This window comes from Mustela nivalis, assembly GCF_964662115.1.
Source record: "Mustela nivalis genome assembly, chromosome: 15".
In the NCBI taxonomy this organism is placed as follows: Eukaryota; Metazoa; Chordata; class Mammalia; order Carnivora; family Mustelidae; genus Mustela; species Mustela nivalis.
The window spans coordinates 29,597,123-29,624,534 of NC_139034.1; the positions used below are offsets into that span (position 1 = coordinate 29,597,123).

Below are 27,412 nucleotides of genomic sequence, written 5' to 3' on the forward strand. Positions count from 1 at the left end.
AAAATAAGAGAGTTTAGATTCTTTTAAGAGCATACTTACAGTATTCTGTAAGTGATAAGCTGTCTTAAAGCTAGGCTATTTTCTGACTCCCCTTGCTTCCCGCTGTCTTTTGATAATCATATTCTAAATTTTCCTGAACTACCTTGGGATGCTTAGATTCCTGATGTCAATAAAAAATGATTAACAGAGAAATTCCTTCCCCTCACATGACAGAGCTTAGGAATTTATTTCTTACTATATTCAAAGCCATTTAATTACTAGCAAGAAAGATTGTAAATCAAAAGAAGCCTGGTAGAATTTGGGGGGTTGTTTCTGGCTCTGGTCAATTTCATTGAAACACTAAGTTTAAAAAAACCTCATTATTTCTACTTGCTGTGCTTGGCTTTACTCTGTAATATTGAAGCCTATAAAATCTAATATAGAGAACTAAAAACAATTTTTTCCATTTTATCATCTTAAATGCATTGTATTAAGATGAAATGCAGCATTTTGTCATTGTCAGTATTAATTAAAATAGATTAACATTTAATGGCTAAAAGAGTCAGTGTTGGTCAAATGATTTAACACGATTGTTTTAGAAAAGTAGTGAAATTATATTAGCAAAGGACAGATTGGATAAAACTTACATGTAAGCATCCCTTTGTAATAAAAATTAAAGTGACTTAACTTAATCTGAATTTAACTTATAAATGTCACTTCAGCAAATTCTTGAGTGTGTGTGTGTTTGCACAAATTTTAAGGGTAAATTTTTTTAATGCAATGTATTGTTGAAAGACCTTTTGATATGTTTATGTGTGTACTATATATGTATTTGTATACATGTGATATGTATTATATTTGATTTCTATATATGTTTTGTATAAAAATATCTTTATATCAATATAGAATCTGTAGGTAGATATACAGATTTATATCTGCAATGAAGCATAGCTATATAAATGCCCATGTAAATCTTATGTGGGTATATAAATCCTGTCAGCTTTACAACCAAAAATGGCTGGGTCTTTTTTTGAGAGTCTGGGAGCCATCCTGCTGACATGTAAACGTGTAGGAAGGTGGCACGCCTGTGTCCCCGATGTCATTGGGGAAATTACCCTTGGTGCTTCTCTCTGAGCTGTAACCATTTGCTTGTCAGAGACCTAAGAGTTTTATGATTCTCTTCATTACCTGAATAAAGGCAATTAGCTAAAACAAATAGCTTCCTTAGCGGCCAGGTGGGTCAGAGGGAACTGTGAGGGGTGCATAGCGAAAGGCACTGTCAAGCCCTCCGACGGGGAATGGTTTACCTTTCCTCTTGAGAAGACACGTATGTAGGGGATCGTGGCTGCTTGGCCATATAAATCAGGTGGAGTTTTATCTGTCTTCCTAATGTCTTTTGCACAGATCACCTATAATGTTGTGTTGCGAATATGCTTATTCAATCATCGAACTGCTTTCTTTCTTCTCTGCATTTTGTGGACTTTATTTCCCCAGCAGCACTCACACACATCACATAGTTAAGCTGTAAAGGGGACAAACACAAACAAGAGTTCGTACGCGTCCACACGGAGCTTATGTTCCAAAGAGGCGAGTAAGTCTGTACTGTAAGGCAGAGTGAGGACAGCTGGGGAGAAACAGAGCACAGAGTAGGGGTAGAATGGTGGTTCGCAGGGGCTGGGAGGCAGGGGGATGGGAGGTGTTGGTCAGTGGGTTCACACTTTCAGGTATGAGAAGACTAAGTCCTGAGGATCCCATGTACAGCCTGGTGACTACAGTGAAGAGTACTGTGCTGAGTGCTTGAAATTTGCTGAGAGATCTTAGGCGCTCTCACCACACACCAAACCAAAGGGCAGCTGTGAGGGGGTGAATGTGTTAATTAACCTGATCGTGGTCGGTGTTTCACGATGTAAATATATTTCAAATCATCATGACGTGCTCTTCAAATATAGGCAGTTTTGTCAATTATGTCTAAATAAAGCTGAGGGAAACACTGGGGTCAAGGAGAGTGAGGCCACAGAGGCAGAACAACGAGGAGTAAGTGGGGCTGCAAGGAAAGGAAGCAGAAGTGACTCCGGAGCACAGAGGCCTTTGAATCCCATCTTAAGGAGTTTAATTTTCTCCCCTGAATCCATAGGCATCCAGGGACTCATTTGTTTATTCGTGCTCTCCCTCGGTGGAATTAGTAACATGAATAGGACTGAGCTTCAGGAAGGTGCGTTTGGCACAACAAGCGGGAGGGATTGGGTTGGGTCTAGCCTGGAGAAGGGACCGTTCAGCGCGCTTGCCCAGGAGCAGGTGAGAGGCAATGGGGGCTGCAAAGAGGGCACTGGCAATAAAAGCAGAAGGAAGAATGCTGGAGACATTTACAAACAGAAAATTGGCAGACCTTGGATGTAGATTTGATGCAAGGGAAAGAAGGAGCCAAGGAAGATTTCAGCTCTTCCCGAGGAGCCTGGCTGGCCATGGCGTCGTTAACAAAGAGGGGAAGGAACTGGTTTCAGAGATGCCAAGTGTGACTGGCCAGCAAAGCGATCCACTGGGCCACCAGATGGGCAGTTAGAAGCATTGGTATAGACCTCAGGAAAGAAACTGAGACTCCGAGGGTAGGTTTGGGAGACATCTCCCTAGATGTTACAGTTGAAGCCAGGGGCATAGATGAAACTGGAGAGAGAAGAAAGATCAGAGATTCACGTATACCACTTGGAAAATGCCTGCATGTATAGAGCAGAAGGAAGGAGAACAGTAACACAGGAGCAAAGGAACAAGCTGCAAGAGATAAGAAACCAGAAGAATGCAGCGGCCTTGAAACCAAGAGCAAAAAAGTTTCCAGGAGAGTGTTCAGTTAGCTTTAGATGCTGCAGAGAGATTAAGGAAAATGAAGATGATCAGTTTACATGACTACTGTCCCGTGTTTGAGACTAACCAGCTAACATCCAACATGGTCATTATGTCTTATAATTAACAACCATTATTTTTGTGCACTAACATAACCTTAAGGTATGCAGTTCTTATTTGTTAAATAGACAAAAGATGCATCACAGGCAAGGTCGTTGTTTACTGGCAGCCAAACACACTCACACACACACACACACCCCACTACATGCACACCTCTTGGGTTCTGTTGCTGGACTGTATTGTGATAGACAGCCAGCCCATAGTTCCATGTGTTTTCTTCACCCATCCAGGATTTCTGTAAGTGTCAGTACCATGAGGCTTCCAGAAAAAGTCTGGTGAATAGAATTCGAAATAAGTCGATCATATACAAAACTTTGTGAAGGGTACATTTCAGCTGCCTTGTTGCTGATGTTTTAGGAATTGCTACCCCTGTATGAGAATAAAAGTTTATGAGTAAAGAGCGGTCAACTGTGCTCCTAGTTGAAGACTACTCTTGGATATTTTTATTTTGTTTTAAATTGTCTTGGTCTGTTTATGCTGCTATAACAAAAATGCCACAGACTGGGTGGCTTAAGCAACATTTATTTTTCATAGTTTTGGAGGCTATGCAATCCAAGATCAAGGTGCTGGCAGTAAGAGAGCTCTCTGGGTATCTTTGATAAGAACACCTGTCCCATTCCTGCTATCCTTCCTTTCCAGAGGTCCTACCTCCCAATACCTTCACATTTGGGGTTAGGATTTCAGCATGTAGATTTTAGGGAGGCACAGACATTCAGCTCATAACATGGAATAATGCTGCATTTGGAGGGAGCTATCAATTTGTCATCAGAAAATGTTTTGTTTTACTCTTTTAAAAAAACTTGCTTAATATGGATTCAGGGTTAATGCCCCCCCCCCCCCCCCCCCCCGCTATTTAGCTGGTTTTGTAACAAAAGTTAAGGGGAAGGTAAGACTCACTTGACATAACCTGTTTTCCCCAGTGAGCTACTAGAGTACATTTATTCAGGGAAGGGAGGTATAACTGTAGAATTAATTTGGCTATTCTTTCTTATTCTACCATAATGCCTAAGAAGCAATGAAGTGCTGGGAAGCAAGATTAAAGTGAGCAATGAAAATAATAAATTCGTTTCTGGCTAGCTCTGGGTGAGAGCTACAAAGAGAGCTTTTTTAAGCTGCAGCAATGACTGGCTTTTAAAAAAAACTCAGAAATGCATTAATCACCAACTTTAGCAAAGCTGTGTGAAAAGCTTAAAATAACAATAATAATTACGCCTTTCATGCCTGTGCTAAATGCTAAGATGCACTTAAGGCCTCTTCATTTTTTTTCACATCAACATTCCTAACCACATCTATAGTTTGCTTTTCATAGAGAAGTGCGATAGATTTTGAATCAGATGATTTTCACATAGATTATATCTTTGATTTTGGGTTTTTTTTGTTTGTTTCTTTGTTTCTTGTTTTTTGTTTTTGTAGCTGTTAGGTGAGCTGATCCTGGACCGACACAACTTTGCCATTATGACAAAGTACATCAGCAAGCCAGAGAACCTCAAACTGATGATGAACCTCCTTCGAGATAAAAGTCCCAACATTCAGTTTGAAGCCTTCCATGTCTTTAAGGTAAAGTGCCGCAGAAATAACCAGGGCATTTGTTTTTTTCGCTTTCCAGTGGCAAACTCCCTGCTGTTTACTCCTTTATACTTGAGAGAAAATGAAATAGGCAGTCTTTCCATTTTGCATGACTTGGACGAAATTTTAGAGTTATTTTAATGAATGCCCATTTGTTTCTAATCCCTATCTCTAAATATTTTCATTTTTTTCCACTGAGAAAATAGGTGGATACTGTTTCCCAAAAGTTACTAAAATAATCAGCGATCGAGCCCGAATCCAAATCCCGAGTGTTGGAGTTTGAATGCTTCGCTTTCTGCCTTAAGTGTTTCTTTGAGCCTTAAATGAAGCACTGAAAAAATACCAGGGTACTGCTCCCTTTTATTACTTGTTTAGAAATATTTTTTAAGTGTATTTTGCTGTGAATGGAAAGTAGCTCCCCATAACACCGGTTTCTTCTGGAGCTGTATTCACATGGTACACAAAATTGATATCTTAATTTTATCACTTAATGCTTTGCCAGAAGTGAACACTAATCCATTATTGTTATGTATGGGTTTTAGAGCCGGGAGTTTTATTGGCCCAGTTAATCATTGGGTTTGTTTACTCTAGTTTACTTAAACATTTCTGTTTTTTTATATTTAGGTTATTTCCATTTTTTTTCCTACTGAGAGGAATGCCATAATGAGCATTTTCTATATCCAGCTGGGTTTTTTTTTTTTTTTTCCATATTTAGGATTATTTTCTTAGGATAGATATCTGGAATAGAATTAAGAGGAGAATCCCAGGCTTTTTTGGGGTATTTATAATGTCTACTCAGTGACTGAATTTTTAAATCTGTAAATGGGAGAGACATGGCAGTTTCTAAGGTATATAATTGTTGCTTTGAGAGGTTAATAAAAAAATTTTGTTTTAGTCCATCTTTCATCTACCAGGTCTGTATTGTCCAGAGAGTCACTAGAGCAATTCAAATACCAAATTAACTTATAAATTCCATTCAATGATGTTCAAAATCCCAACAGGACTTCTCCTGGCCCTTGACAAGCTGATTCTAAAATTTGTGTGGTAGAACAATGGCCTAAGATTAGCTGTGGCCACAAAACATAATAGGAAGTATTTAGTTAACTACATCAAATTTAGAACTTCTGTTCAAAAAGACAGAATAAGGGACACCTGGGTGGCTCAGTTGGTTGGGCAGCTGCCTTCAGCTCAGGTCATGGTCCCAGTGTCCTGGGATGGAGTCCCACATCGGGCTCCTTGCTCGGCAGGGAGCCTGCTTCTCCCTCTGCCTCTGCCTGCCATTCTGTCTGCCTGTGCTCGCTCTCTCCCCCTCTCTCTCTGATAAAAAAATAAAATCTTAAAAAAAAAAAAAGACAGAATAAGCAAAGTGAAAAGACGGGACAGAATGTGATACATATAACTAACAAATCATTCAGAGAAAGAATTCAATAGAAAAGTGGGCAAAGGAGGCAAGTTGGTCATTTACAGATGAGGGAAACTGAAAGATAAGTAGGGGAAGATGATCATCCTACTAAGTAACACTGGCAATTGCCATTGAAATATCAATGAGGTATTATTTTACATTCTTTGGTAAATTCTTTAATGGTAAAATGTTTTAAGTCTGACAAAAAATTATTGGAAAGGTTGGAGGGCTGTCTATATACTATAAGTTGGTACAACCACTTTGAAGAGCAATTTAGTAAAATAACTGAAGGTATACCTATCCTTCAATCCTGAAATCTCATCTCTCAGCAATTTTTTTTTTTTTTTTAAGTAGGCTCCACACCCAGCAGGGAGCCCAATGCAGGGCTTGAACTCATGACCCTGAGATTAAGACCTGAGCTGAGATTAAGAGTCAGACACTTAACTGACTGAACCACACAAGTGCCCCCTCAGCAATTTTTTAGAGATACTCTTCTACATGTGCACAAGGAATCGTGCGCAAAAATGTTTATCACAACATTGTTTAGAATAGTGTAAAATGAGGAAAAAAACACAAATGGTCATCAACAGGAGATGGGGAAAATAAATTGTGTTATATTCGTAGAGTAACATGTAGTAATGGGTTAAAATTAATTGAGTTATATAGATCAATGTGGGCAAATCCCAGACATCAAGTGGAAGAAACAAATGTGAAAAAAGATGTTATTCATTTAAAGTTTGAAAACATGCAAAACAGCACTATATATGGATTCAGACTTATGCAGTTATAGTCTAATAGCCTGTATGAGGTTGGTAAATAGCAAATTTAGGACAGCAGTCACCTCAGCAAGGAAGGATAGGGAGGAGGATGGCATCATGAAGAGGAGACAATAGCTTCCAATTACATCTGTAGTGTTTTATTTTATTAAAAAATAAGGCAAGGGGCACCTGGGTGGCTCATTGTGTTAAGCCTCTGCCTTCGCCTCAGGTGCATCGGGCTCTCTGCTCAGCGGGGAGCCTGCTTCCCCCCCCTCTGCCTGCCTCTCTGCCTACTTGTGATCTCTATCTGTCAAATAAATAAATAAAATATTTTTTAAAATTCTGAAGGCAAGTATGGCAAAATTTTAGATTTTGATAGAGCACATAGTGGGAACACGAGTCTGATATGTTTTGTTATACTCTGCTCTATGTCAGAGTTATTTCATACAAAATAAATACAAATCAGAAGAAACACAAATTGATGGCTTTGGCACTGGAAGATGTCTACACAGTAGGAATGATAAACCCTCTCAAGAACTCTCTGACCCAAGAAATTATAGAAGGCTGTGTGTCATGTCCTTCAGCTCCCATGAAATTTTAATATATCCTCCTAGATGAGAACAAGCTTCATTTAATTTTGTTCAAAATGCAGTATTATGGAAGTATTCAGTGGGTGGTCAAAGAGAAATAACCTACTTCCGTCCTCAGAATTTGGATCCTCTAATCACTGGACAGAATAGGTGCATTTAAAAATAGCTGACCACTTGTTTACTTGTATGTGTATGAACTGGGCCTACCGTGTACCCTATGTTTCCACCACCAAAGTATAAACTGAATTGTTCACTTGCCAAATACAATATTTTGTTATTTAGAAAAAGTAATGAGTCCTAGAGGTTTTTTTTTTTCACAGTTGTGTATTAATAGTTGTTCTCCGCCCCCCCCAAAAAACACCTTCCATAAGGTGCAAAAACTGTGGAACACACTGCTAAAAATGTCTTTGCCAGATTATTTTCATTAGCTTGCTGGTAACTTCAAGGAATTGAATGAGATACCATTTCATGGTTTTTTTGTGCTGTGGACAAGCAGGATGGTGTGGTGGGAAAGAACTGGATGGAAGCCAAGAAACCTGGGTCTTCGTTCTGGCCTAGTTGCCACCAGTGACTTTGGGCAAATCCATCTGGATCTGTTTCCTCATTTGTAAAGTGCAAGAGGTACATTCAAGTCAGTAGTCTGGTTCTAAGATACTAAGTTCTATGAGACCTTTGTCTCTGTGATCCTGGCTTTTCCAGAGATGTGTCTGATAGGAACTCAACTATCAGCTATGAGCCGAGCTCCCTTTCCTTTCTCTGTTAACTTCCTTCATAGCAAAGACCATGATGCTACTTCCTACCATCCTTGGGGATGGGGTGGTCTGCACCTTTTGGCTCATCTCTTAGAACTGCTGGAACTGGGGCACCTGGGTGGCTCAGTGGGTTAAGCCTCTGCCTTTGGCTCAGGTCATGATCCCAGCATCCTCTGACAGAGCCCCACATCGGGCTCTCTGCTCAGCAGGGGGCCTGCTTCTCACCCTTCACCCTGCCTCTCTGCCTACTTGTGATCTCTCTGTCAAATAAATAAATAAAATCTTAAAAAAAAAAATAAAATCTTAAAAAAAAAAAAAGAACTGCTGGAACTCAGGCATGGGCGGGACAGAAATATTCCTGAGTGTACTACTCCGTCTCTCAGATCCTCGCAGTTGGCTGCAATAGGTCTTTCCATGAAAACAAGAAGCTCCAACCTCACCCTTTCCAAAATACAATGGCCGGTTTGACAATTCACCTTAAAAAAAGATACAGAACAAGAAACATCCTAGTTGAGAATCATTTCCCTGTGGTCTTACTGAAAAGAATGCAGAATTACAAATTAATTGGGTGAAAGCCTAACCATCCTGCTTCCTTACCCACTTCCTTAAGGACCTGTTTTTTCAGCAGGCGAACCTCTCCAGTCACGATATACCAAATCTAAGTCTACTGACGGAGAAAACCGTTGAGCCAGGTAAATTTAGGAATCAGCTTTAAGCTGATATAATATTAGTAATTTTTTCTAAAAAATGTTAACAGACAGGGAAAAAGTATTCATATCAACTTAATGTTTCATCATTAAGAGTGCTCAATGGCGGCATGCCTTTATCTGAATTCTTTTTTTCCCTTTATTTCACTGAGTAGTGGAGGAGAAAAAGTGAAACCTGACTTCACCTCTCTTTTCTACTTTTTAAAATACTTTAAAAATTCATAAAATAGGAGTATCTGAGTGGCTCAGTGGGTTAAGCCTCTGCATTTGGCTCAGGTCATGATCCCAGGGTCCTGGGATTGAGCCCCACATTGGGCTTCCTGCTGAGCAAGAAGCCTGCTTCCCCCCTCTCTGCCTGCCTCTCTGCCTACTTGTGATCTCTGTCAAATAAATAAATAAATAAAATATTTAAAAAGAAAATAAAAATAAAAATTCATAAAATAATAAAGCCTATGTTTATCTATAGAAAGGTTTGTAATGGGTTTTAGTGACCAACTTTATCAACATCACCAAAAAGTATATTAATATATGACTCAGAGTTTGGTTTGATCATCCTGAGGCTGCATATTTATATTATTGCTTAGTTTAAAAGATATAGGAAAATTAAGATAGTAATATTTATAATAGGAAATGTGAATACTATTAGATAAGACATTTTTAAAAGTGGCTTTTCCGTGTAATTTTGGATTAAATTTGTAGTTTCATATGTAATCCACAGCTGTGTGCAATTTGTAGATCCCAAAGACTTGGATTCCAAAATGCCAAAGCAGTTGTCAGAACAATAATGTCTATTATTACAGCCCTGACTACCCTTTAAATGGTGATTGGCCCCTTTAATGTAAGAAGAAGCTGTAAATATTAAGAACATATTAAGTGAAAAAGCAGTTTACAAACCACTGTGTACACAATGCAAGCCCAGTTTTGTTTAAAGTATATTTACATATAACTATATGCACAGAATAAAAGGATATACACCAAATGTTCACTGTGGTTATCTTTGGGTGGAGGAATTATTTAAGAGATTTTTTTTTTCTTTCTTCTTTGTGTCTCTTTTTCTCTGTTTTCCTAGTTTTCTACATGTGTCACTTTCCTAGTCAGGGTGATGATAAGGACGGTGGCCTGAGGAGGAGGAGGATCTCAGGAGATGCTGGAGATGTTTAGAGCATCCTGAAGCATCGGCCTGCTCTCCTCCTGCATCCTCCCTTCCTTCCCAGGGTTTTTGTTCCTCCCTGCCCAGGTGGTAGGGCCTGGTCTGGTCCTGTTGTGGGCTCACTGGGGCTCACAGATATCAGCCAGCTTGCAGGGGTAGGAATCAGGTCCTTCTTTCTTTCTTTTTTTTTTTTTTTTTAAGATTTTATTTATTTATTTGACAGAGAGGAATCACAAGTAGACGGAGAGGCAGGCAGAGAGAGGAGAGGAGGAAGCAGGCTCCCTGCTGAGCAGAGAGCCCGATGCGGGACTCGATCCCAGGACCCTGAGATCATGACCCGAGCCGAAGGCAGCGGCTTAACCCACTGAGCCACCCAGGCACCCCAGGTCCTTCTTTCTTAAACAGGAAAAAAATTACTGTCTCTGATCAACACCAGCACGAATTACGTCAAGATATTCTAAACATTATATTGCTCAAGCTCGTATTCATTCAAGAGGGTGAGCCTTTAGAAAGAAAAGGCCCTATTTTATACTTCAGTGGAATGAAATTTTGCTTTTAGTTACTTCCATGTAACGGTCATGGGAGTCCCAGTTTCAAATCCAAGTACAAGGCATTCTAGGCTTACAGCATGCCTCACAAACAGTAAGGTAAACAAAGCGGAAAACGGGCCTTCCAATGTCTTGTCTAGAGTGCACATCCCTCTTGACAAAATAGAATTTGAATGAAATGAATGAATGTGTGTGTAAGACATGCTTCTTTTTTGTTTTGTTTTGTTTTGTTTTTTACTCTTTCATAAAAAACATTCAGGTTTAAAATAGCGAGCAAAGTATTCGTAGTTTTCTAAGTTAAAAATATTTGAGTTGTGGTCATGGTATTTGCCTTTCTCTAACCATGCTTGAGAACTCCATAAGTCATATTTCTGAAATATGTTTAGATTAAGGGATACAGCCAATAAGACCACACTGTACAAAGAGAAGCCACAGGTAGTTCCATTTGTTTAACTTGTTTGGGGGATGGATTGAAAATAGCCATTAAAAAAACAGGAAGAAAGAAAAAGTGTCCAGCAGAGAAAAAAACCAAGAAACTCCCTATTCTGGACATGATATTCAGAAGATTTGGTTCATCCTACCTTGATGCAGAAGTGCATTCCTTATGGTACTGGTTCATCTCCAGCCTTCACTGGGGCAGTCAGCCCAACCCTTTCCCCCCTCCCCCCACCCCCACCCCAGGGTACTGAGCACTGATGCCTCATGCCTCTAATCAACAACTCTCTTTAGAGGCAGCACAGTTCAAGAGCCATGAAGAATTAAAATAAGAAAATTTTAAAACCAGAAAACAAATTTAACATTTGTTAGGGGTACAGTATGGGGATTCAGTGTAGTCAATCCAATGACGCCTGACTCCAAACTCTTCCACATTTCACATTTATTTTGGATTGAAACAGAGAAGCTTAGTTTGTCCAATATATTTAATTTTTTTTTTAGAAAGAAAGACTGTTATGAGTTATTTATAGAATTACCACAAAATGCCAGACAATTTCTACCTAAAACTTCACAGCAGCTCCCTTGTAAACAAACAGTAACCACAGGACCCACGAATTTGGCTTCAGAAAAGGCTCTTCTGACGTACTACTGATAGGTATGATATAAAGGTCAGGCACTCTAACAATGTAAACCAGTCAGGTTTTAAATAAAAAAATATATGTTTTAAAAACATATATAAATAACAATTTTACTGTACTGTAGTAACCTAAACTTCACCATTCTAACCATTTTAAAGTGTACAGTTCAGCGGCATATAGCATATTTACAGTGGTACATGACTATCATCACTATCTACTTCTAGAACATATTCCTCACCCAAAAGCTGTATCCATTAGGCAGTTACTCCTTGTTTTCCCATACCCCAAGCCTTTGGCATCTCCTAATCTGCTTTTGGTCTCAATGGATTTGCCTCTCCTGGGTATTTCATATTAATAGAATTATACTGTATAGCCTCTTGAGTCTGCTTTCTTTAACATGTTTTTAAGGTTCACCCATGTTGTAATATGATCAATATTTCAATCAGTTTTACGGCTGAATAGTATTACATTGTATGGATATGCCACAATTTGTTCATCAGTTCATGGACTTTTGGCTGTTGTGAACAGTGCTGCTACAAACATTTGTGTACAAGTTCTTATTTGAACAGAGTTTTTCAATTATCTTAATCCACAGTTTAATCCATACTTTGGAATGGAACTTTTAGTCTTATGGTAATTAAATGTGTAATTTATTGAGGTACTGACAGATTGTTTACCACAGAGGGTGCACCATTTTACACACCCACCAGCAGTGTAATTGTACAGGGTTCCAATTTCTCCCCTTCCTTACCAGTATGTGTTGTTTTCAGGTTTTTTTTTATTGTAGTCATCCTAGTGCCTGCGAAGTGACACTTTGTTATGGTTTTGATTTGCATTTCCCTAATGACTAATGATGTTGAGCATTTTTTCCTGTGCTTATTGTCCGTTTACATATCTTCTTTGGAGAAATGTCTGTTCAAGTTCTTTACCCCTTTTTAAAAAGTTTTCGTTGTTGTTGAATTGTAAGGGGTCTTTATATATTCTAGATACTAGGCATTGATCATACATATGACTTACAAATATTTTCTCTCATGCTGTGTGCTGTCTTTTCACTCTCTTGATAATGTCCTTTGATACACAAAAGTTTTACATTTTGATGTTCAGTTTATCTGTTTTTTTTTCTTTTGTTGTTCATGCTTTTGATGTCATAGCTAAGAAACCATTGCCGAATCCAAGGTCATGAAGATAGAGAGCCCTATATTTTCCTTTGAAAGTTTTATTAGCTCCTATATTAAGGTCTTAGATTGATTATGAGTTAATTTTTGTTTCCAGTGTGAGGTAGATATCAGTTGCCTGGAGCTGCCAGAACAAAGACTGAATGGGTTAAGACATAGACTGAATGGGTTAAGACATAGACTGAATGGGTTAAGACATAGACTGAATGGGTTAAGACATAGACTGAATGGGTTAAGACAACAGAAGTTTATTGTCTCAGAAGGGGTGGGTCCTTTGGGTCCTTTTGGTCCTTTTGGGTTCATCCCGAAAATCTGTTCTATGCTTACCTCCTAGCTTCTGGTGATTGCCAGCAATCTGTGGGATTCCTTGGATTCGTAACTGCAATATCTGTCTTCATCTTCATCTTTACAACTGTGCATCCCCATGTGTCTCTTTGTCCTAATTTTCTTCTTCTTATAAGGATTGAATTAGGACCCACCGCAATCTAGTATGACCTCATCTGGATTTGATTATGCTTGTAATAAGGTCATATTTAAAGTTCCAAGGATTAGGACTTAAACATTCATATTTTTGAGGGGACACAGTTCAACCGCATACATATGGTGTATTATATTGATTGATTTTACTATGTTGAATCTCCTTTATATTTCTAGAATTCCATTTGTTGATGGCATATACTTACTTTAATATGATGTTAGATTCAGGCTGCTTGTATCTTAGGGAAGATTTTTACATCTTTATTCATAAAGGATATTGGTCTCTAGTTTTCTTGTCATATCTTTGTCTGGCTTTGGCATTAGGTTAAGGCCAGCCTCATAGCATGAATTAGGAGGTGTTCCCCTCTCTTTTATTTTTTGGAAAGAATTTGAAATAGACTGTTCATTCTTCTTTAAAATTTGTAGAATTTACCAGTGAAGTCATTTGGTCCTGGGCTTTTCTTTGTTGGGAGGTTTTTGATTACCAATTCAATCCCCTCATAGAAATTTTTAAAAATCACTAAGAGAATACTATGAATAATTGTAGTGTAATCTAACCAACAAATTAGATAATGTAAATGAAATGGACAAATCCCTAGGAACTTACATATATATAAGTAAGCATAAGCGAATGTTATGTTCCCTTTCTCTGCTGGACCCTTTTTTTTTAATGGCTATTTTCAATCATAAAAATCTGATTCATGGACGAACTTGCATGTCACACAATAAACTCAGAAATCTAATGTTATGTTCACCTCCTTTGACGCTGCACAGCCTTTTCTTCCCCTCTCATAGGGCCTTAACATCCTGTGTATTCTTTTCTTTCTTCATGATTGCTGAGCTCAAGCAATGACTGAGGGCTCAAGTTTTTAGCCTTCACTTTCCCCCATAACCCATCCTTGTCCATAGCGTGTTTAGAGGATGCACTGCTGGAAGTCTGGGATGGGGCAGGGGGGCCTTGTGGTAAAGCACTCAACCCTTCAGAGGCGTGAGATGCCCAGAACATGAAACCATAGAGCTGTATATAGGAGTCCCATACTTTTTTGGGTTTTCTCATGTCGTCATATATATATACCATCTAACTTAGAAGTGTGTCCATTGAGAAACATTACGCCAATCAGTATTATAGTTTTGAGTTACTGTGTCCTGTTATTATAGCCATTGCTGCCTTTTATATTATAGCTGAGTTACTAGTCTAGGATTATGGTTTCAACAGGAGTGCACGTAAGAATCTTTTATGAACTTCAGAAAAATACAGAATGCCAGACCTCCAGCCCAGATCTGCTGAGTTGGAATCTCTGGGAGATGTCTTTTTTGAATTTTTCAGCCCGATGAATATATTACCCGTTCAAAAACTAAATTATATTTTTTAAAAAAGCACACTCAAATACTACGTGTTGTTTATGTTGTGTGTACGTGTGTGAGTGTGTGTGTAGGTGTATGCATACGCACACACACATACATATGTCGTAGGAGAAAAAGGATAAAAACATGCTTAGGGATGGAAGCACACTGCTTAAGGGGATGAGGACAGATGGAAAGTGAGAGTTTGCATCTATTTCTAGTGTTTTATTCCTTTAAAACGAGATTAGATGTAAAAATCTGCTCAAGTTGTTGGTGAGTATATTGGTGTCTGATGTTCTTTTCTGTTGGAAAGATTGTATCGTTAAGAACATATAAACATTTAAGACATTTAAAATCAAAACAAAGTAAAAGTAAAAACTGTTCACAGTAGCGCTGATGAGTTCCCAGCTGGCTTTCCAGAACAGGCTCTGGATGGGGAGCTACGGATTTTCATCAACAGGGAAGCATAATGGGGGACTTCACGGGGACCCCGAGTAGGGTCTGTGTTGTCTCCGGTGTGCGTTCCCTGTCTGAGGTATTTGTTTCTTTTCATTTCAGGTGTTTGTGGCCAGTCCTCATAAAACACAGCCTATTGTGGAAATCCTACTAAAAAATCAACCCAAACTCATTGAGTTTCTGAGTAGCTTCCAAAAGGAAAGGACGGACGACGAGCAGTTCAGCGATGAGAAGAACTACCTGATTAAACAGATCCGGGACTTGAAGAAAACCACCCCTTGACGGTCTCAGCCACTCTCCCGCCACAGTCACGGTCTCATTTGTTCAGTTTGTACAGAAAGTGTTATTTCAAAAAGTAATTGTTCTCGGGAAGGCTTCGGAGGAGATAACCTGGTTCTTCTCAATTCATTGTTCAGGGTAGAAGGAATATAAACATTTGAATGAAAAAAATGATTAACCTAGAATAATGTATTCATTTGAATCAAGTCTGTGATGATTTATGTGAAATCAGAGCCATTGTCTTAGACGTTGATAAAAACAGCTTTAACCCTTTGTTGACAAAAGGCAGCAGGGCCGTGGGCTTGCAGACCCGAGCCCTGAGTCACCACAGGCCACCGAGTAGAAAGAAGCCCGAAGGACGGGCATCCCTGAGCCCTCAAGGTTATGTTCTCCTCAGAGAACCGGGGGTGGGGGCGAGAGGCGCAAAGCCATTCCACCCGTCTGCACTTGGACGTACAGATTTCTTCTTTTTTGTAACATTATATTAGTCCCCATACAGTACATCATTAGTTTTTGACATACGGATTTCTCATGGTGCTGAAAGCTCTGGCGAGACAAGGCCCATGTTTTCAGTCATCACAAGTCCTTGTTCCCTGCCCGTCTGCTTTTGACCGTGACTAACTTCCTAGGGAAGCGCAGGCCTCTCTCTGCTTACAGTCCCACTCAATGACCTGAGCCCCCTCCGAGCCGTTCTCCTCAGCACCCCACTCCTGGCGTACCCCCTGCACCCACAGCCCGGATAGCCAGGAACTGGCTTGGCCAAAGTAGGACCGGTCAGCTCAGCAGGGGTCACGGGGACACGGGCCCCGCGGGTATGACCTGCTCACTTGAGAACTTGGAACAGATGGTGTAGGACCACAGCTCTAGCAGTAATAAACACTGTTGTTTCGCTCTGACTCCTGGAGTATTGGGGAATATTTGGAATATTTCATTCCTGTCATTATGGGAAAATTCTTTCATGGTGAAAGTGTGCTTTAGAGTAGGAATCATTGCATTGGGATGCCTCACATGTACAAAACCGTGGGTCCAGAGGGTTAGCCCGCTTTTATAGACAAGGGAACATTGCCATTGGGAGGGCAAATGAATAAATGTGTGAAGAACTTCTCAGAGGACTAAAATTTATCTTTTCAGTTTATTTTCTAATTAGCTGGCCCTCTAGTTTCCCATCAAAGCTTTCATCAAAAACGTAGAAAACCTACAAATATATGGTCTCAAATATTCTCTTGCATACTGGTATGAGTAAGGGCTTAATTTGTGTTCTTTAAAAAAGGCATGGACCAAAAACAACAAAAAGGCTATGGTTTGTTTCAGACATAAAGTGTATAAAAAGAAATTTTAAAGCTATATTTACAAGACATTAGGGGTATAACAATGTGTATTTTTTCAGAATTCTGTTTCCAAGTTGTGAGTTGCGGCTTTCTGTAAGGACGCTTCCTTTATATAATATCGTGTGCTGTGTTCTTCAACCAGGTGTTTCTCCACGAGAGGGGAAGGGTGCTTCTCCGGGGGTCATTCTCCAGGATCAGTGCCCTCTGTAGATTTTCTATCTGAAGAATTAGCTGGCAGGCCTTCACCCCTCTTGGCAGGGGCCCAGCGTGGACTCCTGAGGCATATAGAGTGGGCCCCGAGGGACACGTCAACGTGGAGGGTCAGCCCACAGCCAACTGATGACCTTCATTCTTTCCTCACTGAAGTCAGATTATTTTTATAATGTTTCCTGACAGTCCAGAGTCTCTTAGAATCCAACTTTTCTGGTTTTACTTATTTGATTGAAAGAGAAGACAGTAAATACTAAAAAAAAGAGAGAGAGAAGGCTCAATAACCATTGGAAGTTCATTTGGTTGCTAACACTGTTCCACAACATCTTAGGACACATGTTTCTCTTTGGAAAGCAAGGCCTTTGATAAATAAAACATTTTATTTCCTCTGGGCTTGAATTAGTTCTTTGCTTGCAAGTCCTTATTCTAGTTCAGTACCCATCAGACCCGAAACTGGAGCCTGAGGCATTAATGAAGTAGCTGGGGTTTTGTGTGATACAAATTTGTAAATTATTAATGGGAAAGGGGGGGAGCAAGACGCTCACAGTCAAAATATGTTTGCACAAAATTCACTGTAAATATTGTGAGAATCGAAATTTGAGAACATCCTATTTAATAAGCTATTTCAAAACACACATTTAAATTAAGACTGACTAAATAAAAAGGTGCCACACACTGCGTGGTCAGATTCGTTCCTCTGCATGTGGCTGATCTGTGCTGCTGCCCTCATTCCCGACAGGGAGCACAGGGGGAGGAGGGCAGGCTGGCCTCTGGGGGGTGCTCGGGCTGCCCGGAGACCTCACACCATTTTCCCTGGCACTTGGTTAACTCCATGACCCTGTTGCTGTCCTGTTGTCCAAGTGAGGCTGTCACTGCTGGAGCTGTACCTGCCTGCCACCAAATACATCACAGCCAGAGGCACTCGCATTTTATATTTGAGGCTCTAAGCAGTTTAAGTCCCCCAGACTGCACGGACTACACCTGGATACAAACTGATGGTGGCCTGAGGCCAAACTCTGCTCTTCCTCCCTTGTTCATCCTCAAGCCTGGGAAGGAGGGGAGGTCCTTCGGGAAGTGTTCTGTGCCCTTCACTGCAGCCCAGGAGGCTCCTGAGGGTCAGTCCCAGAGTGAGCCCTCAGGGATTGAGATCATGATTTTCTTGGACAAGACTCTCGGCTAAAGCCAGGCATCTGCCCAGACGTTAGGATTACTCCTGGAGAAAAGGCCAGGGGGCACACGGCCCTTGTGCAACCTTTCTCAACTGTCGGCCTCCACCCGTTCTCATCCTGGCAGTTCTGGGGCAGCATATACACTGAGGAAGAGTGGCAGAGCCTTTTGAAAGCCCCTGTGACCAGCCAGAGTGGTTTGAGTGACACAAAGCTGCATAGAGCCATAGTGCCGTCTGGAAAGTACACAAGACCCGGAAGAGATCATAATAATGTAAAAGAAAATGAAACTGGAAAGTTGCTACAATTTTTTCATATGAAAAGAGAAAGGTTTCAAAGTAGATTCACAGATCCTTCTAGTCTACTTTATTAGAGGAAATTAAGATTTTATATCTTCTATTTTTTTTTTGTTTGTTTTCTCCAAAACACTATGTGTGTTATGTTTGGCATGAAATCACCAACTTTCTGTTTATGTTCTTTCAGGAGGTTTGGGATACAGCAGTGGGCCCTGCAGTTGGACAAAGGTCCAAAACCTATAAAGCTAGACTGTGGTCTTCCTAAGAAGATCGAAAAAAAGTGAAGAGGGATGTGAGCAAGGATACAGTGTCGTTTTTAAAATACGGAAAGTGCTTGTATGTCACTACTGTAGTGAAGCAAAAGAAAAACAGCATGATAAGCCTGGCTGGCACCAGGCCTCCATATCCACTTCACGGAGGAGGACACTGAATTATAGAAAGGGTGAGGACCTTGCTCCATATCAGACAGCCAGCTGCAGAGCCAGGATTTAGGGAGAGGTCTGACCCCAGAGCCGTATCCTTGGAAACTAGGATGCACACCCAGGCAGCCTCCCGCCCCGCAGACCTGCTCTTCAGCTCTCCACCCCAGGAGGGGCAGACCCTTCCCTCATCATGGCCTCCAAAGAAAAGCGAGAATCTTGAATTCCAGGGCTCAAGGGTAACTCAGTGAAAAGACTTCAAAAGCTGGATTCGTTGAAGAAGGTCAAATTTGTTCCTCTCGGTTGTCTCATGTTTGGAAGATCAAATTAGACCTATAGGATAAGGAACTCAATCTTGAATTTCTCCGCCATTTTGAGCAATCCCTTGACTCTACGCCAGTATTCATTTCAGACTGTAATACTGCACCTGCTTTTGTTTTCTTGGCTTGCTTTTTCAGCGGGACATAAGATTGGCTTAGATTTCCTGATAGGAGTGGCTGCTGCCCAGCCAGCTATTCTTCCATCTCACATTCATCCCATGGCCCAGTGCCACAGAACTGCCATGAGACAACAGTCTGATGGACACACATCTGATTCCTGTCAGGAGGAGGGTGTATGACGACTGACACCGTACCATCAAGTCACAAGGCCACATAAAATTCGCAACCCCATTACCATCACTTAATTCAATACTGATCATAGATTAATCACTACACTGTAAGCCATCTATGTTACTTTAAAAAACTGTGATCATGGGGGATCATTAGGGGAACATGTTGTGATACACATTAACTTGTCCTTTAGGGAAGGTTGGAAAACACAAGTCCCCTCAAGTTTAGTTCCGAAATGTAAAGCCCAAAGCAAGGACACCTGGGTGGCTCAGTTGTTAAGCATCTGCCTTTGACTTAAGTCATGATCTCAGGGTCCTGGGATTGAGTCCCACATTAGATGCCCTGGTTAGTGGGGAGCCTGCTGCTCCCCCTGCTTATGCTCTTTTTCTCTCTCTGACAAATAAAATCTTAAAAAAAATAAATAAATAAAGCCCAACTAAAATATTTCTTTATCCAATCAAGCGTTTACTCCTTTAACCTAGCATCCACTGAACTAATTCTCCATACCTTCAGGGGTTGATCAGGGAACAACCACAGAGTGACACACCCAGATTACCACAGGGAAACGTCCTTGCACACTGTCCCTGAGTCAGCAAAGGAAGGGCAGGCAGATAAACCTGAAGGTCATGAGGAAGCTCTGTAATCTTCCATCATCCTGAATGCGGCTGACCTCAGGACAGGACGGCACAATTCACGGTGGAGCTATTCAGGCTGAACCCAGACACACAGAAGCTGAAGAAGGAGGTGCAGGGGGATGTCTCCCACACCCCAATGCAAGATGAGCTACAACATCCCCTGTGCTGACCTTCCCGGTGTAAACATGGTGGCCACTTCTCTTACCCTGGCAACTCTGACAACATGCCCTTGAGACCAGTGCAAATTCCTCAGTCCTGGAAACATGTTTCAGCTTTGCTGAATCAACACATTGCAAACCCACCACTAAGGGAACTGTTTCCACAACTACTTACTGTCCTTTCTCTCTCAAATGATGGAGAGTTTTGCACACAGTGGAATGACACAGGGTTGGGGGTTGCCACACCTGGACTTAAGGCCCCCTCCACTACTAGCTCTTTGATTCTGAGAATCACTGAGCTTCAGCTTCCTGCCCAAAAAGTGAGGCAAAGAGACCTGCCTCAGAGTGCGGCTCTGGATGTGAGGCACTCACAAACGTTATGCGAGGGGCCAGCGCAGGAGGTGCCCCCTGTCCGCTCCCTCCACCATCCCCAGGGCCTGTAGGCTCTCCAGGCAGAAGGGGCCACAGGGGTATGGAGCCTGGCGTGGTCGGAACGTGGCATGGTCAGAGAATGACGAGGCACATGTCCTGTGTGTCAGGTATGCGGACACGCGGGGCAGGCTGGGAGGGGAAACTTGAAAGTCTCCTAAGGGCTTAATACCATCATCAAGGCAGCTGAGTTAGCACCTGCTTTGGGTCGGCCCTACTCTAGGTGCTTCATAAATACTAAACTCAGTCCTCAGAACCCCCGCAGGAGGCATTGCTCATTATCCTGTTTTTGCAGATGCAGAAACAGAGTCATGGAGAGGGTCACTTGCCCAAGATCGTACAGTGAGCACATGGCTGAGCAGGATTCAAACCCAGAACCCAGAGGCAGGAGCTGCGATTCAATATTGACCCACCTAGTGCTGCACCATTTCTAGAAGCTAAGGGTGAGGAAGAGGGTGCCTCACAGGCCTGTGGCTGTGGTGACATGCCCAACAACATGCCCAACCAAGGGGCAGAGCCGAGAGATGGTGAGGGCAGCGCTGGACAGTCTGGTGTGGACATGTCTGTGCAGCAGGTGGACACATGAGTCTGGAGCTCAAGAAAGGTATTGAGTACAGGACAGGAGGGGCTAGGTAGGGAGAGATAGTTAGGGGCTACATGATCAGGCTCCCAGAAATCCCCAAAATGCAGGGGTGTAAGGGAACCAGAGATAAGGGAACAAACCAGAACACCCTGCTCAGGGCATCAGAAGGGGGGGGGTCTTGTTTTATGACCGTCACCTGTTACCAACAAAGAATAACCAGACCCCAAAGAAGAGGTAAGCCATTAAAGCTGTTATCACCAGTCCTTACTCAGACCAAGACGTCACAAGAATGTTAAGGACACAAGGTCCCCGGTCAGTTCTAAATAGAAGACTTGTCTGCGGAGGCCCCACCCTGGCAACCCTATCAGGACCCCTCTCCTGAGAGCTTTTTATCCTTGCTCAATAAAACACGAATGGATCATGCTACTCACTCCCCTTTGTCTGTGAGAGTTACTCTTCAACTGTGTGAGACGAGAAGAACCTCACTCTCCTGCTTCCATGTGGGCCAGTCACTCTGATCTGGGGGGGTCCCCGAAGTCCTTGTGACGAGGAAGCATCCACTCTGTCTGTAGTTTGGGCCTCAGAATGCACCCAGTCCTTCACGCAGTCTCCCCGTGTACTCTTTCGTTCTCTGTAGCTGGCTCCTGACTGAGGGCTTTCTCCTCCCTCCTAGCAGAGGCTCAGGAGGAACCCCCCATGCTCTTCCCCTGCAGCCTCCCCCACCCTGTCTTCAGTGAGGGGTGAGGGCTGCTGCTGCTGCACCCCCGCCCCTAGGTCCTTCCTCCCTGACGCCTCCCGTTCTTTCTAGCTGTCCGCCAGCCACCCCCATGGCCGCATCCCTCCGAGTCTGTCTCATGCAGTAAGCTATGTTGGCCAGAGCTGGTCAGTAAGAGGCTTGGTATTTCCCCTGCCTTAAAGACCAGGCTGACATACCTTCCAAAAAGTACCACTGGGACAACAAGTGGTTGACCTCCCAGCCAGGTCTGTTTCCCCAGCTCCCACCTCGAGAGCCCCCACCCCCCAGGACACCAACTTCAGGAACAAAGGCAAGGCCCAACAGCAGACTGCTGCTTCTGCTGGGAGGGGCGGGGGGGGGAGGAGCCTCTGCTGTTTTCTGGGCACTGAGCATGACATTCTCGCGGCTGCGACCTGGCCCAGCGGCATGAATGAGACTCTGTGCTGCCCAGCGTGTGGGAGGAAGGAGGAGGGTGTGCTCGCGGCTGCTGGGCAGCGTCTGGCAGCACCAGGCCGCCCTTAACCTTGACCGGGGCATTTCCAAGCAGAGCGGCTGTTTTCAGTTGTCAGTTTGCTGAGCCTGTCTGCATCCTGGAGCAGCGGCCTAAGCAGCCAGGAAACGGGCAGCTAGAGGCGGGTCCAGGAAAGGAGGGTGCTTGTCGCACTGTCACACTGTCACTGTCAGGAAAGGCTCAGTATCTGGCCCCAGCCTTGTGGTGGGGAGCTCGAGTCTGCCCTGAGCTGCCCGTGGGGCTGCAGTGAAGAGCTGGCCGGCAGCCTCATTGGAGTCCATCTCCAGCTGTCCCTGCAGCTCCTCCCCATCCCCCGGCCATCAGGGAGGAGTCTGTAGGAATCAAATCACCGTGGAAAGCTCTTCCAGGATGGCCCCGAGGCTGGGGCTGTGGACTTCGAGACTGCACCACGCACTGAGTGCCTGCCCAGCCCGGCAAAACCCTTCCCACTGTCAGCCCTTCTCTCCCTCCACACTCCGAGAAAGGGGGTCAGAGACAGGGAGACTGAGAACACACTCTAAACTCGGGGCCAGCAACAAGTTTTTGGTCTGACCCTGCCCGGGGTCTGCTTGTGAGGGTCCAGAAGCAGTAGACCCCCAGGGAAACCCCAGCCCATTACCCTGAGTTCACAGCCTCTGTTCCCTTTCCCTCTCTATAGGCTCATGTGCTTTATTTTCCTCAGGCTGGGAGAGGGGACACATTGACGTTTCCAGGATTAACCCAAAGGTATTTACTCTGAAGGTCTTTCCTTCATCTCTTCCTCAGATGGTGTTCTCCAGCTTATCACAGTCCACCATCTTCGTTGCTCTTTCTCCACCATCTTTTTTCCTGCTCTGCCATCCAACCTGGAGAGGTCACCCTAACTGAAAAAAAATCTATCATTTGACCGTATTACTTTCTAGCCATGATCTTTTCTCCTCCAATCTTTTACAGTACCCGAACTCATCTTTGAGCAATCTCTTCTCTTGGCTCAGAGTGACCAAATCATAGGACTGGAAGGGACCTGGGTTAGTTAGGACCTTTTCCACTGCAGGTAAGAAACACACTTCTAATAAGCTTAAGCAAAAATAAATGAATAAATAAATACATACACACACATACACATACATACATACATACATGCACATACACACATATATACATACACACATACATATATACATACATACATACATATGTAAAAGACTTCATATAACTGGGAACTCCACAAATTGTATACCGGTTTCAGGCATGGTTACTCAAATTACACTCTTTCCCCTGCTCTCTTGTGTAGGATTCCCGGACAGGATGTGTCCACGTGGTGAGAAAGTAGCCACTGGTGTTCCCAAACCAACATGCTTATGACACATGATTTAGAAGGAAGAGAGAAACACTCCTCTATCCCCAGTGCCCATTTGTCACATCTCCTAACAGCACTCTAACAGTCTCTATTTGTGTCTCATGCTCATCCCTGGAAATTTTTTATTTCTATTTCTAGATATGTTTGGTCACATGCCCACCCTCCCGGGCTGGGGAGCAGGAGAAGGTGTTGGGGAATGGAGGAACAGGGCACTGTCATTAAAAGTCCCACTGACACTGTCTCTAGTGGGGACAGAATGGGTCCCCAAGAAGAGGATACTGACAGAAGACTGAAGTCATCTTTCTTAACTGGGATGAACACTTGTTTCCCACTCATTTGAATGATTAGGGCTCTCTACACGCTGACCCCACTCATCTTTCCTCACATAGAATTGCACCTGCTCTGTCTCTACCGCCGACCCTTTCCCTCTATGGGATGTTTCAAGACTGCAGAAAAGTCCAGAAGAATGTCTGGCAAAATGATTCCTGCTGTCATAAGGTTTCCAGTCCCCACTACCCGCCAAAGCAAAAGCCCAGCTCTCTGGCCCCACTGAGCGCACCTGTAGCTTTCATTGGCCCTTTTCCTATTCTTCATAAAGTTTATCTTATTACCCCTATGTTCATTACAAAACACTTAGGAGATACAAAGAAGCAAAAAGTAAAAAATTAAATCAACATGTAATTCACTATTCAGAGGCAACAGTTGTCAACCATGCTATCATTTCAGCCTTTTGGGATGCATAACTTTTGTTTACAAAAATGGAATCATGATATGCAACTTAATAAAGAGACAAATAAAAAAACACAGGCAAAGGACTTGAATAAATATTTCTCCAAAGAAGCCAGACAACAGGCTAGTAAGCACCTGCAAAGATTGTCAACATCTTTCGTCATCAGGGAAACATAAATCAAAACCATAATGAGATACCACTTCCAGGGATGGCTAGAAGTAAAAAGTCCAATAATAACAGGTGTTGGCCAGGACGTGGAGAAATCAGAACCCTCTCACACTGCTGGAGGAGATGGAAAATGGTGTCACTGTTGTGGGAAAGAAACTGACAGTTTCTCAAGTGATGAAGCATAGCTTTCATATGACCCAACAATTTCACTCTTAAGTATACACTCAGAAATGAAAATGTATGTGTATGCAGAAACTTGTACTCAAATGTCTATAAGAGTCAAAAGTTCTAAACAAGCTAAATGTCCATCAGCTGATAAATGAATATACAAAGTGTGGTATGCTACACAGTAAACCATTATTCAACCACAAATACAAATGAAGGAGTGGTACCTGCTACAACATGGACGAACCTTGAAAGCATTATGCAAACCCAAAGAAGTCAGCTGTAAAAGATCACACTATATGATTCTATTCATTAAATCTAGAGACAAAGGTTAATGGTTACATAAGCTGAGGAGGGCAGGGGGAGGGTTATAGGGAGATACCAGGTCAATAGTAGAGACACACTGTTTCTTTTTGAGGTGATGAAAATGTTCTAAAATGGACTCTAGTGATGGCTGCATATAACTTTAATATACCTAAAAATTACCAAACTGTACATTTTAAAGAGTGAATTGCATGGTATGTGAATTATATCTCAACAAAGCTATTAAGTTTAAAAACAGAATCATGATAGATAACAATTTTATAAACTGTTTTTATTACTTAACAGCTCATGAACGCATACACTACTTAATAATGTTCTGCATTTGTAGTGGCTGTGTAGTATTCCACTGCATAATTTACCAGACCAATCTCCACTTGGTTCCAGAATATCATTTTTATAAGTCATACCACAATGACTATCACTGTAACTAATTTTGCACCCATCCATGACTATTTCTTTGTAATTGTAAGAAAAACCTGAAGTCAAATGGTCACACACTTTCTGAGTTTACTATTGCCAATGCCATTGCCACCAGCACTGAAGGACTGCTTTGTTTCCAGATCTCTCACTTAGCCCACTGTCTCCTTAGGAGAGCGTCTACCTCTCTGCTCCCAACTGTCCTCTCCTGCTCCGGCCCCTCCTTCTCCTGGTTTTCTCCCCCATTGACCCTCTCAGCTCCTCCAGCTCAGCCTTCTTGGCTGCGCACAGGACCCCGTCCCGCCCAGTCCTCCTCTCGGTCCGCTCCTCTCCTGAACTGCCCCCGGGCGCTCCGCTACCTGCACAGCCGCACGCAGGCCGGCCACCAGCCCCTCTGGCCCCACGCCCCTTTCCTCACCTCCAAGCTGGCTTCCTGCTCGCTGGCAAAGGCAACGAGCCCGAAGCAGAGCTGGGCACGTGCTGGGCGCCCTCGCCACCTCCTCTGTTCCCGCCAGGGGCGCGCGGGTGCTCAGGGGTCTTCCCGGGCGCCCTCACCCGCAGCCGTTCCGGCGCGATCTACCCTCCAGTCCTGCGCCAACCCGCGCGCTGCTCTGCGGCCCGGGCCTCACCGCGGCTGCAGCGCCGAACGCTTCCGCGCGCCCTCCAGGCCCCTCCGCGCACGTCCACGCGGAACTTTTCATAATTCAGAGCAGCCCCGCCCTACCCGGCCCTGAACACTCGCAAGAAAACCCTGGCCCCTGGCCCTGTCCTCTGCTCACCGAGTACCTCCTCTGGCTCCCAGGAGATCCCAGCGAAGCCCGCTGCTTTTCTGTTTCCCCCTGGGCTTTCCCCTTCCAGGCTGTTTGTTCCTTCCGCCTGCAACTATCTTACCAGCCTTCCCTGCATGGCCGCGTCTTGACCTGGTTCTTCATCCTCCGGCTTCGGTATCTGCTCTGGGCTTCCCCCAGCGCGCTAGGAGCCCGCGGGCCACATCTCACGCTGCCTCTCATACCCGGTGGCAGACCTCCTGGGGCCAGGACATGTCTGTTTTCTTCACAGAAACATCCCCGGGGTCTAGCCCAGTGCCTGGAACATAGTAATGCTTAATCGAGATAGATTGCATATGTGTGTGTGTGTGTGTGTGTGTGTGTGTGTGTCTATATATATATTTTTTGTTTGTTTATCGATACTTTTGAAGACACAACTGATTCATTCTTTATGAATGACAATTTCACTTGTGTCTCCTAGGGGCACCCTGGCTGGGCAGATCCTGCTAACTCCCTGCAAGTCCCGCCCTATTTCTGCTCAGTTCAGTCACATTCTTCTGTCCCCTCCTCTCATTTTCCACAAACGTCACCCACTCCACAGTGATGGGTTCTCCACACTCATGCTGGAGTGATTGAGGGCACAAATATGATTATGTCATTCTTCTGCTTACACCCCTCTATGGCTCCCTGTTGCACCTCAGAATTGTTCCAAACGCCCTTCCTGGTTTCATTCTCTGCTGCCAGCCTCCTCCTCCTTGCTGGCTGACACTACAATGTATGCAGTTCCAGGGATCCATACTCTCCTTCCATGTCCCCTCCATGCTCCCACACCCCCCAATTCCAAATCCCCACGTATCCAATAATGCTCAAATTCTAGTTTCCCTTGCAAGCTGCATCTGCATCAGTTTCTGGGACATGCAGCCCTCTGGTGGCTAACACAAACAACAGGCCTTACTGTGATCTTCCTGCCGGGCCCTTTCTTTTCAGTGTGATCTGTGCCTTGGGTAGGAGAGAAGTAGTACATTGACCAGAAGACTGGATCAATACAGGTCTGGGAGGGATGCCTAATTAAGCAGGTATAATGACATTGAGGAGGAGTGTGACGGGTTGCAGTAATGGGCTAAATTTAACTATGATTAGATTTAAGAAGGATTAATATGAAGTTCTACACTGGGTCCAAAAACAATACTCTGACTCTGCAGGAGGAAG

At 43.2% G+C, this 27,412-nt stretch overlaps 1 protein-coding gene across 16 annotated transcripts in view; it reads left to right on the top strand.

Annotated features, from left to right (window-relative positions):
- Positions 1 to 17,424, top strand: part of CAB39L (calcium binding protein 39 like) — a 121,843-nt gene extending 104,419 nt beyond the window's left edge. For all 16 annotated transcript variants that reach the window (XM_082701548.1, XM_082701556.1, XM_082701547.1 and 13 more), the window contains 2 exons: positions 4,348 to 4,491; positions 15,035 to 17,424. In XM_082701548.1, the coding sequence (XP_082557674.1) occupies positions 4,348 to 4,491; positions 15,035 to 15,214 (324 nt within the window). In that variant the 3' untranslated portion in view covers positions 15,215 to 17,424. The remainder of the gene's footprint in view (positions 1 to 4,347; positions 4,492 to 15,034) is intronic.
- Positions 17,425 to 27,412: the final 9,988 nt, after the last annotated feature.